This window comes from Stylophora pistillata, chromosome 9, assembly GCF_964205215.1.
Source record: "Stylophora pistillata chromosome 9, jaStyPist1.2, whole genome shotgun sequence".
Taxonomy (NCBI): Eukaryota; Metazoa; Cnidaria; class Anthozoa; order Scleractinia; family Pocilloporidae; genus Stylophora; species Stylophora pistillata.
The window spans coordinates 9340201-9355655 of NC_142527.1; the positions used below are offsets into that span (position 1 = coordinate 9340201).

General features: G+C 39.1%; 1 protein-coding gene and 2 pseudogenes across 1 annotated transcript; 1 reads left to right on the forward strand and 2 right to left on the reverse strand.

The window, feature by feature from the left end:
• LOC148723135 (uncharacterized) overlaps positions 1-966 on the reverse strand; it is a 1737-nt pseudogene extending 771 nt beyond the window's left edge.
• Positions 967-6077: 5111 nt separating this feature from the next.
• Positions 6078-9312, reverse strand: LOC148723136 (somatostatin receptor type 2-like). Its single transcript, XM_088732035.1, has 2 exons — positions 8831-9312; positions 6078-8192 (listed from the first exon to the last, which is right to left on the reverse strand). The coding sequence occupies exon 2, from the start codon at positions 8163-8165 to the stop codon at positions 7152-7154; it is 1014 nt and encodes a 337-aa protein (XP_088588161.1). The 5' UTR covers positions 8166-8192; positions 8831-9312; the 3' UTR covers positions 6078-7151.
• Positions 9313-9643: 331 nt separating this feature from the next.
• On the forward strand, positions 9644-13226 carry LOC148723137 (uncharacterized; annotated as a pseudogene).
• Positions 13227-15455: the final 2229 nt, after the last annotated feature.

The window sequence follows — 15455 nt, forward strand, 5'->3', positions numbered from 1 at the left end:
GACAATTTGCGATAAGAGGTCTTCAGGTCTTCAGGAGTGTATCCCAGAACTGTTCTTTTAGAAGTACAACAAAGTGATCTGGCAATTGAGGTTGCCACTTTACGGGAAAGCCTTTTTAACCATAGGTGAAGCAGGGGAGCAGTGCGAAGTATGATAAAAATCTAGGTGAGACTCTCCCGCTACCGTTCGACTATCGAATGATCTTGTGAACACAAGAAGTTATGTTTCTTTTCGCTTTCCTTTATTTTAATTTTCCGAAAAGTTTCATCTTACTCAGGAAATGTTATAAGAGAAGTTAAATGAACTTAATATGAACATTTACTTCATTTTTGTGTTAGAAAATCATGTTACGTTCCAGTTAAGCTGAAAACGGCACGGAAAAATCGCCTTAAACGAATACAAGCAGGATTTTACTACAATCCTAATCAAATCCTGTTTTTTGTGGATGACTTTTAGTTGTTCGTATTTACTTATTACGACTCGAATTTTTCTCTTCACAGAATGCTCATGACGTCATTATTACTGTTTCCCGCATTAGTTTCTGTAAGCTCACATCATTCAACGTTGTTTTATTTACAATAGTTGAGGGTGTGAAAAATGTAAAAGAAAAGTTGATAAAAGAGGGCGCTACACTGGCACAACATGGCTACTTTTACGTCCCAAATAACCTCAAACTGCACTGCAAGGTACGATACTTCTAGAATTAAACAACTGTCCTCGGAAAAAAGTCTGAAAAACCTCACAATCAACAGAATTGAATTATTTGATTTACTCGTGGAGTGTACTGTAATCCAGGGGTTTCAATAAAAGCTGGTTACCGCACAGCGGCCCAAGCTCACTTTGAGAACGACAAGGAACATAATTTGCATATCGATTTATAAGGATTTTTATGGGATTTTCTACAAGATACCTATAGAGGCAGTTAAAAGTGAAAATATTAAATCAAAGTAGCTTACCATATTCCATGTGTGTGTTGCTTGCTCCTGGTGTCGTTATTTTACCGATTTCACTTGATTTCAGCGTTTTTTTTTTTATGCTGGTTTTCTCTACCGATTTCACTCGATTTAAGCTGTATTTTTTAATCCTGGTTTTCTCTTTTCTTTAAGAAGAGAAAAATATATATATATAGATATATTCATTGTATCTGATTTATCATCACGGGTTTATTACGAATCAACTTAACGGCCTGCTCCCAGCTGGCTTCTTAGCTCAATTGGTAGAGCGATGCACTAGTATCGCAGAGGTCACTGGTTCGAATCCTGTACAGGCCTGATTTTTTTCAGGTCTGATTTTCGCTATTGCATGAATAGCGCTCTCTACTGCGAAGATCGTGCATCATACGTATCTAATACCGCAGTTCAAAATATATGAACTTCATATATTCATTGTATCTGATTTATCATCACGGGTTTATTACGAATCAACTTAACGGCCTGCTCCCAGTTGGCTTGTTTGCTCAATTGGTAGAGCGCTGCACTAGTATCGCAGAGGTCAGTGGTTCGAATCCCGTACAGGTGTGATTTTTCCTATTGCATAAATAGCGCTCTCTACTACGAGGATCGTGCATCCTACGTATCTAATACCGCAGTTCAAAATATATGAACTTCATATATTCATTGTATCTGATTTATCATCACGGGTTTATTACGAATCAACTTAACGGCCTGCTCCCAGTTGGCTTGTTAGTTCAATTGGTAGAGCACTGCACTAGTATCGCAGAGGTCAGTGGTTCGAATCCCGTACAGGTGTGATTTTTCCTATTGCATAAATAGCGCTCTCAACTGCGAGGATCGTGCATCATACGTAAGATGTAGTTCACCAGGTTATAGGGAACAATAAAAATATTACTGTCCAAAAGATCTCATTCTTTAAAAAAACAGTTGTTTCCTGAAGGAATTGTTACGATCAGTGATCTCATTTCTGACACTGGAATCTTCTTAAAGGGTGTTAAAGGTGTTACATGCAAATTTATCTCCGCTACAATATTTTAAATTAATGAGCGTAGTGGATGCCATTCCTCGTGACTGAAGATGTATTATTGGACGAAGCGCTCAACATTCCCCCTCTCATACAGATGACATAATCTAATTGAATTTGGAAAATTCTGAGGTAATGTTAGCAAAAATCACATCCAAATCGCTTTATAACGCGTTTAAAAGCAAAGAGCAAATCCCTCCAACTGCGCGAATAAAGTTCAGGGAAAAATTTCCACAATTTCCGTTCGACTGGAAGAAAATATACTCCTTGCCTTTTACCGTCACAATTAAAACTAAAATTAGAGAATTCCAATATAAAGTATTAAATAACATTGTATTTACGAACGAAAGATTGTTGAGGTGGGGAATGGCAGATTCGCCCTCATGTACCTTTTGTAAACAAGAGCTTGAATCCTTCGAACATATCTTTTTCTACTGCAATGTTACCAAGGTTTTCTGGGAAGCTTTCTGTTCTTGGCCCGGTGAATGTCAAGTTAGTTTTCAAACCTATATATGATGGATATAATTTTTGAAGCTTTCAATGTGGAAGAGGACTTTACTATTCTAAATCACCTAATACTGACAGCTAAATTTTATATATACAGGTGTAAATTGAATTCTAAAAACCCTTCTATACGAGTTTATTAGACCAAGATCGGGGAGATATGCCAGGTAGAAATGAAGATAGCAACAAAGCGGAATGAATTAGCTAAACATTTTCAGTAATGGAATAAGCTTTTGCCACATATCGTTTTGTGGGATGGGCGTTGTCCAAACAGTTTAGAGTAGCATACGAAGTCAATTTTATTGTAAAGCACACAATCTCGCTATATACTATTACTAAGGTACTGTAAGTAATGTATGTAACATATTGAAAGGAGTGTAATATGTCGTTAAGTGATTTAAATGTAGAGTATCGTGTAGGTAGTGGAAGTAATCGATAGTAAGTCATCTGCTGTAATCAATTTTATTGTAAACTATACTTTGTTTGTGGTGTGTTCTCAGTAAACTATTGTAAGCAACGTACTGTAACTGAGTCCTGTAGTGGATTGTAAGTAGAGTAATGTTTCGCAAAATGCCAAAAAAAAAATAAAGAAATTTCAAAAAAAAATCTTAGGCTACCATCTGATAAATCAATGAAAGTCGTAATATCACGTATGAAAGACGGAACCTAATAATCGGTAAAAGAGACACGTCTTATGTGAATTGAACTGCAGACTTTGCACTATAGCTTTGACGACCACTCTGACTCGAATATTGATTACGCTTAATAATGAATATCGTTTGTTGGGTAAGGTCAGCTTCATATTTTCACAAAAGCACATGAGCTGAGTGGAATTTTCCCTCGCCGATCAGTTGACAAGAGAACAAGCTGATTTGATTGTTGTATTCGTTGGTTCGATAAGTAAACATGATAGTTCGATGACAAACACTGCTCAAGCACACAGTGGTTCAAAGCTGAAACTAAAGCATCCACCAATGCTACTTAAGTAAATCAATGGGAGGCGGCAACTATACAATACAGAGCCACTTTTAAAAAAGCATATGTTCCCTCAACGGAATTAATTATTAACGGACAATAGGCAAACTTTGATTGACACTTAGGAACAATTTGCGCTTTGAATGGTTTTAGTTTCCTGTCTAGTCATAGCACGTTTAGGAAAAATGTGAATCAGCCGCTTACCAGATAAAGGAGTTTAAGTTCACCGAGCTCGGTAATTCAAGCCGCAGTTTCAGCTCAGTAGTTCATAGTTTATGGAAACCCGCCACAGAAGTAGGTTTGGTTTGAGTTTTCTACGGTAACTCTCTATTTATTTGTTAGGGATCTCAACGTAGGTGAATACCACAAATAACTGTTGTGAAATTTGTTGATTTCAGATCGAATAGTTATATCAATAAACCGTTGATTATCCGATATACGGTGGTTTCCGTAAACTTCTAAAGTTGTCGACTCGTCAGTGGTCCAGCATATATCTTGAGACTCATTCGGCTCGTTTTGGCTCGGCAGAGGATAAAAGAACGAGGATTAACGAACATACGCACTCTAGGAATACTCTATATGCGCGCTAAGTTTTAGCTCTGTATACTTAGAAGCCCGTATAGTGGATAGATAAAAGTTGCCCTCTATTCTGTAGTTTAGCTGAATAATGTTACAACGTGAGGACAGATTTCCTTATAAACACATACTATTCTGAAACAAGTCGTAGTCCTAAGGACAATCTATTGTTCTTCTGTTGTTTTGTTCTACCCAGGTTCTGAATGCATAATAAATTCGGAGTTATGCCTAAACCTTGCCCAAAACGATTCGTACCTTCTTCTCGAATTCCAGTAAAATCGTAAACAAAGTTCTGCTATCTGTTGGCAGCTGTTCATAAAACAAATCTAGTTTCCCTTTTAAGAGTGAGACCACATTCTGAGGGACTGAGGATGCGGAAATTTGCGACCGGGATGAAAAGGAAACTCGACCGAGTTTCAACCGTGTTCGACCCAGGCCATGCTTTTCAAATACTTTTCAGATGCATGTGGAATTGATAGTAACTCTGTGTGGCTACGCTTATTTTTTAAACATTTCAGGCGCCTAAGTTCGTGCACGGATGTCACTAAAACCAAGAACGGGAACGGGAGCCTGGGACTGATTCACATAACAATACAAAATTACGGATGACAAAACGGTAATAGGGTCTGAGTACCAGTTTAAAGCAAGCGCTCTTCGAACGCGGTCGGGCAATAAATAAAGCTTTTATTGAGGTGTTTTTGACGTAACTTTGACTTCAAAATTTAAGTTTTGACGCTGATAAAAAAATATATTATTGGGAAACCATGAAAGAACAATTAGCTTTTAGTGGAGGCAAAAAAATTATCTGATATGTCATTTTATTTCCTGGTGATTTTATCGAGTTGAACAGCTGTCAGTCATTGACGGAACTACATTGTGTGGGGTAATTTAGTATCCCAAGTAATATTGCACCCAAAAAACAAAATGCAATTATGTCCATTAACAAGCAGGAATACAGAAGGGCCAGAACATTGATTAGAATTTCCTCTTCCAGCAAAGAAATCACATAACAAAAGTTTCTCTCATCTATTTGTTCTTTCGATTGTCTTATTCTGTCTACAGATAAAAACAATTGAAGTGATATTGTTGTTGTTTTCTTTTTCCTCAGTAAAAACAGCAAAAACAGTTTTTAGAATCATTGAGAACGTAAACGTCTATGGATATGAGCGATACGTTGTTGCTTGGTTATTGAGTCTTACATATTTTCAAAGTGCCACTCAGTACACTTACATAAGTGTCTTAATTAGCACGACTAATGGTAAAGGACCTTATTAGTAAGGTCTCAAAGCAGGTGGACTGACCAGAATTGGGAATCTCGCTTTTATGCGGACGCTTTGAGAATAAATCTTATTAACCACGACTCTTTGTAAAAGATTAATGATAGAAACAGTACCGTCTTATTTCAAAATTTTCTAATAAAATGATGTCGCAGTAATACAAAGTAAAAAAAGCCAGGTTTACTGCCTTTCGCGCGCGATCGGTAACCTGACTCGTTTCGTTTGACACGAATAACTTTGGAAATAATTATCTAGAAGTACCCTTCAAAAGGCTTGGTCGAGATCTGAATCGTTCGACGATGAAAAGATGGTTTGTTGGCTCAGACCCTCACGAAGACAAAGTTTTCTTGTGGACTTTTAGCACATAAAAAAGAAGACTGAACAAGAACAAAAGTTTAGTTGAGAAAAGATCTCCGTAAACCCCTCTTCCTCCATTGACATTTCACATGTCTATCGCATAGGATCTTGATGGAAATATAATCGAATAAAGCTATAGCTATTCAAAAAAATTCTTTTTTTAGTCGAATAGTTGTTTGGTTTGCCTGCAGTTCTTTCTCCCTCCCAGTTTGGATACATGAAAGCCATATTGAATGTCGAAGACCAATTAATGGCATAATATGGCCACATCTTCTGAGTTACTACGGTTTTTCTAACAAAACGTTTCTGTCATGCCCGTCCACTAAAGCTAAAAGGACAAGAAACATCCTAGGATATCCTATCGGCTTCCCACAGAAAGAAAAACATTGATAGAATTATCATCAGAAGACGTTATCCTTGTTATCATTTATTTTTACTTTATTTCCAATTTAACAAAGTTAGACTATCCGAGGCCTTTTATGAAGCCGGTTATACTGAAATAAAGAGAAAAATTATGATTACGAAAATACAACGCATGCGAATACACCTGACTAGCGCTACCAGAAGCACTGAAGAAAAACTATCATTTACAGGAATCCAAAACAAGGATACTCAGCTTTCTCTTATACCTAAACTTACAATCTAAATCAACTCCGGGCCCTGTTTCTCGAAGGTCCCGCTAACATAACAGGTCCGTAAAGCTGTTCTGGTTTCACTTAAGATGGGAGTTTCAAACGTTTTGGGAATTATACAATAAAGCTGGCAGCTAAAGAAACAAAATGGACCGGTCATAAGGTCAGAGCCTGCTTCTTTATTCTTCAACTTTTGGTAGGAAGGACTTTCGAGGAACGGTCCCCTGGAAACAAATTTTGCAATGATCGTTTTTGAAAAATCCTTCCTTCGCCACTTGTTGTAAGTCTGCTAGCAAGTACTAGCTGATAAGGGAACCCTTGTTATGATATTTCTTTTGCCTTTGTGCTATCTATAAATTCTTGTTAAATTGACAAGTTAATGGGATCAAATCCCTCGTATAAGTAGCTCGATTGTCTAGGTTTTTTTTACTCAGTATCTCACCCAACACCATTCGCCTCCTTTATGCAGACCAAGACGGAAGAGTACTGTTAGATTTCGTCCCACCAGGTATTCAGCTGTAATTTTCTCAATGCAAGTTTTTTCTTTCTTACATGCGGCCCTGCCCTCAACATATCTTGTTTTCTTAAGTGCTCTCGTCAGTGCATGAAAATGGCCATGGTTGGATCGTTCGGAGAAGCCAGCTAGTTTGCTTTTAATTATTACCGTTTGCGAGGTCTCATCAACATCTCAACTATGTTATTCACCTTCTGACATCCTGCTACACGTAGTTTCTGCTTCTATCACCTTTTCGATTTTCCTTTTAATTACATTGATCCTACAGAGTTAAAACTTATATGATTTTTTTTTCTTTATCTTAAGGTAATGGAGTTAGTAATGACTAAATGATTTAGACTACAGTCTTGATTCTTCCCGGACAGCTCCATCTTCCGATTGTAAAACGACATGTGATGTTTGGACGCTAAGACTCGGAGGTGACTGGCTCCTTTTTCTAGTCACCATTCTTACAAATGCCGTATTGATCTTGGTGCTCAGGGAAATGTACAGCCATGGGTTGATGGCGCTGTTGGCGTGACCAAACCAAAGACACACAAACGGGACAATCGGCTGAAGCTCAACCTCAACTTTCCATGCTTGCATGACAAATATCATGTGAACCACTTGTGCAGGAAGCCAGCAGAAGGAAAACGCGCAGGTTACAATGATGAGCATTCGAACCACTCTTCTCTTGGATGTTTCGTGCTGCTCTCGATTCCCTGTTAAATGCTGATTTCCAGGTGCGGCATGGAACCATAACCTCTTTGCAGTTATAGTGTACAGAAAAGAAATAACACTCAAAGGAATCAAATAGTTCAACACCCCAAGGTAGAGGAATAGGCCTCGGATAGCCCTATGTGGATCACCCAAAACATAAACAGATAGCATGCATTGGGAATTGTGGTCTTCCACGCTTTGAATAGCTGGAAAAATGGACATTGAAGCCAGTGAAAAGATCCAAATAAACGGAACAGTTAGCTTAGGTTTCCGAAACCAAAGATAGCGGCGGAGGGGATGAACAATGGCATAGTACCTATCGACTGCCATGACTGTCAGGCAGAGGATGGACGCTGTTAATGTGGCATAGGCAATGTATACCACACCTTTGCACATGACTTCTCCAAGTACTCCTGGTATCATCCACAAGCCGTCAGTATGTACTTGGGCAATCGACCAAGGCATCACAATCAATGCCACTAGCAAATCGGCAATGGCCATGTTGACGAACATGAAGCTTGTCAGTGATCTTACTTCAGGTTTCTTCCACACGATGTAGATGAGGAAACCATTCCCTGCAAATGCTACGAGCATCGTGATGGCGTAAAGGACTGTGAGGATGATCCCTTCGAACTCTTCAAGAACTGATGTCATCCTTTTTGCTTCGTCTGTTATTAAACCCTAATGGAATGAGAGAATTTTTATTTTTATGAATTATGTGCAAACGGAACTTTCGTGATCCTTTAATTTAATTCGAAACAAACAAACAGGGATGGAGAGAAAGGAATCGATTACGAACTCCCACGAAAAATAAAAAAAAAAATTTATATTTATTTGAGTTGATTTTACTCTAATTAGAGCAACGATCTTTTGAGATGTCAACGAAGTTTCGGGAAACAGGTAAATGTGGGTTCTCATGATAGATAATTAGCAATGAATCTAAGAATTAAATTGCAGGTCATGCCCTAGCTCCAGGTTGATGTTTAGGTTTAAGTTAAAAACACTCCGATTTTATTTCGTAATTCTGTTGACCTTCACCACTCCCATTCTGGATGTAAACACTGGTCTTCATGGATAGTGTCTTAACGAAGTCAGTGGTCACCCTTTTCGTAATGCAAAATCCTGCATATTTTCTGAGAGGAGCTATCCCGCTGATAAACGAAGACTCTACAAAAATATTTTTTCAAGTTTCATTCTGATTCCTTCATTCTCTCACATTACGTTATTAATTGTTCTTTTCGTGTGAAGATCAAAGATATTAAGAAAATAAAACATAAATTGAGAAATTTTGAATGCCTCATCTAAGCATTGTAATATACCTTTAATTGACTGAAATGAAAACTACTGCCAGCCTATTGATTTGGGACTTCCCAGTTCTAAATTATGAGAAAGGAAGAATAGAAATACACTTTAAGAACACTGATACAAGAGTTGTTTTAAGGGTGATCTAAGGTATGACACATTACCATTTACCTCAAGGAGTTTGAAGAAAAGTCTGATAGACAGGCTTGATGCTTTAGACCAAGGTTTTGAGAATTAGCCTGATTTCTTACGGATGTAAACGTGTTGAAGCCTGATCAGTCCATTAACCATTTCAGTCAAGGAGATTCATCTTTCAAATAACTTTGTCTCACACGAAAATCACCTTGCGGCTGGACAGGAATTCAATACTTTCAGGGCTTTATGCTTTTACACTTCCAAAAAATAAAAAGACCGCTTACGTGTTTAAACCACGTACAGAACGCTTATACGTCTTCCGCTCTAACAATCAAGGAAAATTACGAAGCACAACACTCAGCTCTATATAATGTGTTAAGAATAGTGAAATTTCAACCGACGAAACCTGTAGGTAGTTCAGTTGGGCTTACAGCGAGCGGTGCAGTTATAATTACACTTATACTTCCTTTTCTTTACGACGTGTATTTTGTTACTTAAATTTTTTTATAAATTTAGTTTTAGGGCCACTAGTTACTCAGTTGAAGCACTCTCCCGTGTTACCCTCGTTAAATAAAGTTGATTGATTGTTTAATTGATTGAAATGTGTGTTGTCAAATATAGACGTGGCGTTTTTCGCTGTAACACCTGGCTTATTGCATCTTGCAGTGGGATAGATTCTAACATATCGCTCAAATATGACATACGAAACTTTATACCACAAGAAAGATACCGGCCATAAACACGGTAGCGATGGCGCTTTAGGTTACTCATTACTGTTGATCTTATTACTGTGGGAAGGTAACGCATTTTTACACGCACAAACGCGTAACGATGGCACAACTGTAACTTGCACAACTTTTAGAAAGAAATTTTAGGTCTGAGTTGTTTGGTTCTACTTAAAAAAGTAATACATCTGGAGGTGTTCTAAATGGTAACTAATGTTTCCAACTAGTGGTAGCGATGGCGCTTTAGATTACTCATGACTGTTGATTTTATTACTACGGAAAGGTAGCGCTTTTATGTACGCACACACACGTGATGTTCAGCAAGAATCGCATGGTAGGATGGCAAAACTATAACCAGCACAACTTTTGAAAAGATAGTTTAGGTTTGGGTTGATTGGTTGTTTAGAAGAAATAATATATCTGGAGTCGTTCTAAATGGTAATTAATGTTTCCAGCTAGTGGTAGCGATGGTGCTTTAGGTTAGTCATGGCTGTTGATCTTATTACTGCGGAAAGGTAGCACACTTATACACACATTCACACGCGATGTTAAATTTAAAAAAACCTAAAAGATAACACATCTTTTAAAAGAAAGTTACGTTTTGAGTTGATTGGTTGTACAAACTTTATATCTGGAGGTGTTCTAAATGGTAATTAATGCGACAAAGTTTCCAATTTTTTAAACAGCCCGTATGAACAAGTAAAACAGGTTTTTTTTTTTAATTTATCTGGTCATTGTGAGTCACAAACTTGAATAATACTAATAATATATAAAATATTTCCTCTACTAAAGAAAACTGAAGCTTAATTCAAAAAAGGAGCTAATTCTGTTCCTCGAATTTTTAGATTTTGTATTGCAGGTTCTCTGCATTTAAATTAACATCCCAGTATTTATTTTTCTCATGGCCTCAGGAACAGGAAGACCAACCAAACGATTTTACTTTTAATAAATATGAAAATTGGGGAAAAAGTTGGAAAAATAGTGAATAGGGAAAATGATTATTGTTTTTTTGTTTTTTTGTTTTTTTTTTTCAAATACTTTCCTTGTGACTTTATTGAAACGTCGTAGCAGCATTTTCCAAACAAACGTAAGGCAGCTGTAAGTCATTGTCAGACCTCAATAGAGATAACTAATGCACTGTCTTAACCAATCACAAACAATTCTATTTGTATTAAATAGAAGTAACCAATACTTGTAATAATAATACACAATGTAAATCTGGATGCAAGGATGCTTGCAACTGTGTTTTATGTAAAATTTTATACTACAAATGGGTTGATGATTTCATAAATTCCCTTCCTGATAATTCAGACAAAAAAATTCGTTAGAGAAATTATTTTTAAGGAAATAAGGTATGTGTCTAAAATAATCAAAAGGCGCATTTTTTTTTCTCGCAAACCAACATTTTAGGTAAAAAAAAAACCTGCCTCTGGAGACTGGAACATATTTCCCTTATGTTTATCATTTAACTTACAAACTCAGAAATTTTGATGTGAAATAACTTCACCATAAAAAAGTTATAGAGTCCGTTACTGATTTTAACAAAACTTTCCCATCAACGAACCTCTTCTTTTAAGAAGGATGACATTAAGACCCATAGCTAAAACCGAGAAACATTAAATCTACTTCAACTTCATCTAAATACTCATAAGTTTTAAGAGTTTGCAGCCTGAGTTACACTTCCTTGGAACAACTAGCTCTAACTGTGTTGCTACGGTCGTAAATTTCGTGTATCGACCATCCCTGTTTGATGAAAACTTTACTTACGCTTAGCGAACTTGGGAGCTTGCACGTAAAACAGAAATATAGCAACGTAACTCCAGCACAATTGGCCTTACTGATTGCAGGAACACTTTGAAACAGCGTTATCATTTCCCTTCATTGTGACCTCCTCGTTAGCTTCATAATCAAACGACAGTAAGCACAACAGCACATTTTTTATTAATTTGATGACAAACTTACCATTCAGTAAGCTCCTATGCTTTTCGTTGTCCCTTTTAAACAAGCGTTACAACTCAGCATTTAAGAGCAAATCCGTGCAAAAATCAAACATTGCATGGCAAAGTTAAAAAAATAAAAATCGCTGCTCTTTTGCATGCAAGTAGCCTTTAAAAAGTACACAATTGCTGTGCAGTTTTTTCCTTAAAAAAGGTATTTGCTTCCGAAAAACGAAAACGTTTCGTTTTCAGTCCTGGAATCTGTAACGATGTTAATTTATGTATGTTGAGTAAATTTATACAGTTTACCTTACATCTGAGTTCCCGGATGTATTCGTCCGCTTCGCTTGATGTGCACTTGGCTCACAAGATTACATGTTGTTTTTAGAATCTCTGGTGTTTCACTGTCTGTCTTAGTAAACACGTTACATGGTGTCAGGAGTGGGATCCTGATTCCTAAATCCGTTGCCATATAGGGATTACCGCTCAGTGCACTGGTAAACGTTCTTCAGAGAAATATACTCGCACGCACGTGGTCGAACAACTCTGAACTGTTATCAAATTCTAAAGGATAGTCTCCGGTCTCTACTGTATTCCGAAATAGCCACCCGACAACTTCGTCACAAAGAATAGCGAAAGGCAACGGTAAGTGGAATTGTCTTGTGTCTTCGAAAGGAAATCCCAGCTGAAGAAATCTAACTAACTTCAAAATACTAAGTACGACCGAGAGTAGCGGCGCTTCTGTACAAGCAAAAGAAGCCGTCGTACAACCAAATCTGGTACAAATCTCAATAAACATCCCATTACCCTCAAAATTGGAGCTTTCAGGGGATTTGGCGACGAACTGGAAGAAACTCTCCCGTGCCTGGAGTAACTATGAAACTGCTGCACGTTTAAAAGATCCTGAAAACCCTATTGCAAACAAATATCTGAGGACTGCCACACTGCTAACCTGTATTGGCTCAGATACTCTAGATGTGTACGAAGGCTTAGAATTTGCAGATGAAGCTGATAAGAAGGACACTGATGTTGTTCTCTAAAAGCTACAGTATTATTGCATCGGAGAGTTAGTCCCCTCTACTAACTATGACGAGAGATATCGATTTAAAAAAAGGGATTAGGAGCCTAACGAATCTCTGGATGCTTACGTCACGGCATTGCGCACGTTGGCTAGGACACGTAACTTCGGAGTTTTAGAAAACAGTCTAATTAGAGACAGAATTGTCATTGGAGTAAGAGACTATCAAGCACGCAAAAAGCTTCTACAAGCCTCCAAACTCACACTGAAAGAATGCATTGACACCTGTAGATCATATGAGACCGCAAGCCAACAACTAAAAGAAATTCATCAGGAGGAAGTCAGCGCCATTAGTCAGGCCAACGAGAAGACACCTCTACCCCCCACAGGAGAGAGAGAAATCCCCTGCAAGTTCTGCTCCAAAACTCATGTCTGGAACAAGCTTAAATGTCCTGCATGGGATAAGACTTGCTCTAAATGTGGAATTCAAAACCACTTTGCGGTGGCCTGCAAAACCAAACTGTCTCAACCCGCTTTGGCCACGTCTTCTAAACGCCCCACACCGAGACATGTGCAGGCCAGTGCATGCAGTGGAAGATTCTGACTTGGATGAATATGTTACTTGAGTCGACGTCAAGAAACAAGTCTGTGCTGTGAAAAAGCCTAATCATGAAGACAAACTGCTTGCGGTAATGCTGTTAAATGGTCACCGAGTCCCATTCCAACTGGATACTGGTGCCACAGTGGACATCTTACCCCAAGAATCCTTCAAAGAAGTATATGGTGAAGACAGTCTACCCCTGCTGGACAATACAGAAGTAACTCTTGTTATGTACAACAAAACAGTGGGAAAGCCAATTGGCAAGAAACGTGTTCAAGTTGTGAACCCCAGAGATGGAAAAAAATACAGCGTGAAATTCGTAGTTATAACGGGGAAAGGGAAGCCACGGCTTGGTTTACGAGCCAGTGAGCAAATGTAACTCATATCTGTGGTCCGACAAAACATCATGGCTCTTCAAGCGGAAGAACCATCGCAGAGCAAAACACCACTTACGACGGAATCTATTCTCGAAGAATACGCCGATGTATCCAGAGGAGAAGGACAGTTAGAAGGTGACCTCCACCTGGAAATTGACCCGAACGTACCACGAGTCCAACTCCCAACAAGAAAGGTACCGATCGCCCTTAAAGAAAAGCTAAAAGAGGAAATAAATCGCTTGGAAGGCCTTAATATCATTACGCCAGTAAATGTCCCTACCTCTTGGATATCAGCAACTGTCGTCACCCTGAAGAAGAATGGCAATGTTCGACTCTATGTGGATCCCAAACCACTTAACCGAGCACTCAAACGGAATCACTACCCTCTGCCGACAATCTAGGATGTCCTTCCTGAGCTCTCAAACGCAAGATGCTTTACTGTGTTAGACGCTAAAAATGGGTTTTGGCATGTGTCCTTAGACGAGGAAAGTAGTTACGCAACCACATTTGGCACTCCGTGGGGAAGACACAGATGGCTTTGAATGCCATTTGGGATCTCACCGACCCCTGAAGAATTCCAGCGAAGACTGGATCAGGCATTAGCAAGGCTAAATGGATGCAAGGCGATCGCTGATGACATCCTCGTATCTGGGGGATGTGGAGCTATCGATGATGAAGCAGTAAAAGACCACGACGACAAACTTATTAATTGCTCTCCTCCAACGATGCCGAGAAAAAGGTGTGAAGCTAAACAGGGGAAAACTGCAGCTTGGGCTTAAGGGAGTGGCCTACATGGGCCACATGCTCTCTGCAGAGGGGCTGCAACCTGACCCTGAAAAAGTCAAGGCAATCAAAGAGATGCCAGCACCGACCGACAAACAGAGCATCCAACGTTTCTTAGGGATGACTAACTACCTGCAAAAGTTTGCTCCGAGACTTTCAGAGGTCATGACTCCTCTACGCGAGCTCACCAAAAACGACAGCGAGTTCCAATGGGATGAGCAGGTTCATGGTGCAGCCCTGGATGAGACAAAGAAGATCCTTTCTACGACTTCAGTCCTAAAATACTTTGACCCAAGTGCCACACCCACACTACAATGTGATGCCTCCATGCATGGCCTGGGAGCATGTCTAATGCAAGACGGACATCCAGTCGCATATGCATCCAGGTCTCTGACCCCCAGAGGTCCAGTATGCGCAAATCAAAAAAGAGCTACTGGCCATAGTATTCGGAATGGAGAAGTTTGAAACCTACCTGAATGGAAGGAAAGTGCTGGTCGAATCTGATCACAAGCCCTTGGAGGCAATCTTCAAGAAAAGCCTCCTGAACGCACCCTAAAGGCTACACCGAATGCTCCTTAGACTCCAACGCCATGAGTTTGAAGTCTCCTACAAAAAGGGAACCTCCCTTCTTATAGCTGATCCTCTGAGTCGCGCGCATCTGACGCCTAAGGAAGCTACTGAGGATCAGGAAGATGTAATGACAGTCTCAGATTCTAGGTTTCCAACAGAGATAGAAGCAGAGCAAGTGAACATGCTACAGTATCTTCCAGTCAAAGATGAAACTCTTCGCCAAATCCAAAACGTTACTCAAGAAGACGCTATCTTCAAGACCCTCGCTTGCGTCATCAAACAAGGCTTGCCAGAAAGTAAGCTCTATCTTCCACTTGAAGTTCAAGACTACTTTCCATTCAAAGAAGCACTTGCTCTCCAAAATGGAGTTATTTTCACAGGAGACCGTGTTGTCATACCGTTTCAAATGAGAGCTGAACTCAAAAGAAAGCTACACTCCAGTCATCTGGGAATACAAGCATGCCTGAGACGGGCACGGGAAACGTTCTACTGGCCT

Coding starts and splice junctions, on each gene's coding strand:
- LOC148723136 (XM_088732035.1), bottom strand. CDS start 8,165: ATGACATCAGTTCTTGAAGAGTTCGAAGGGATCATCCTCACAGTCCTT.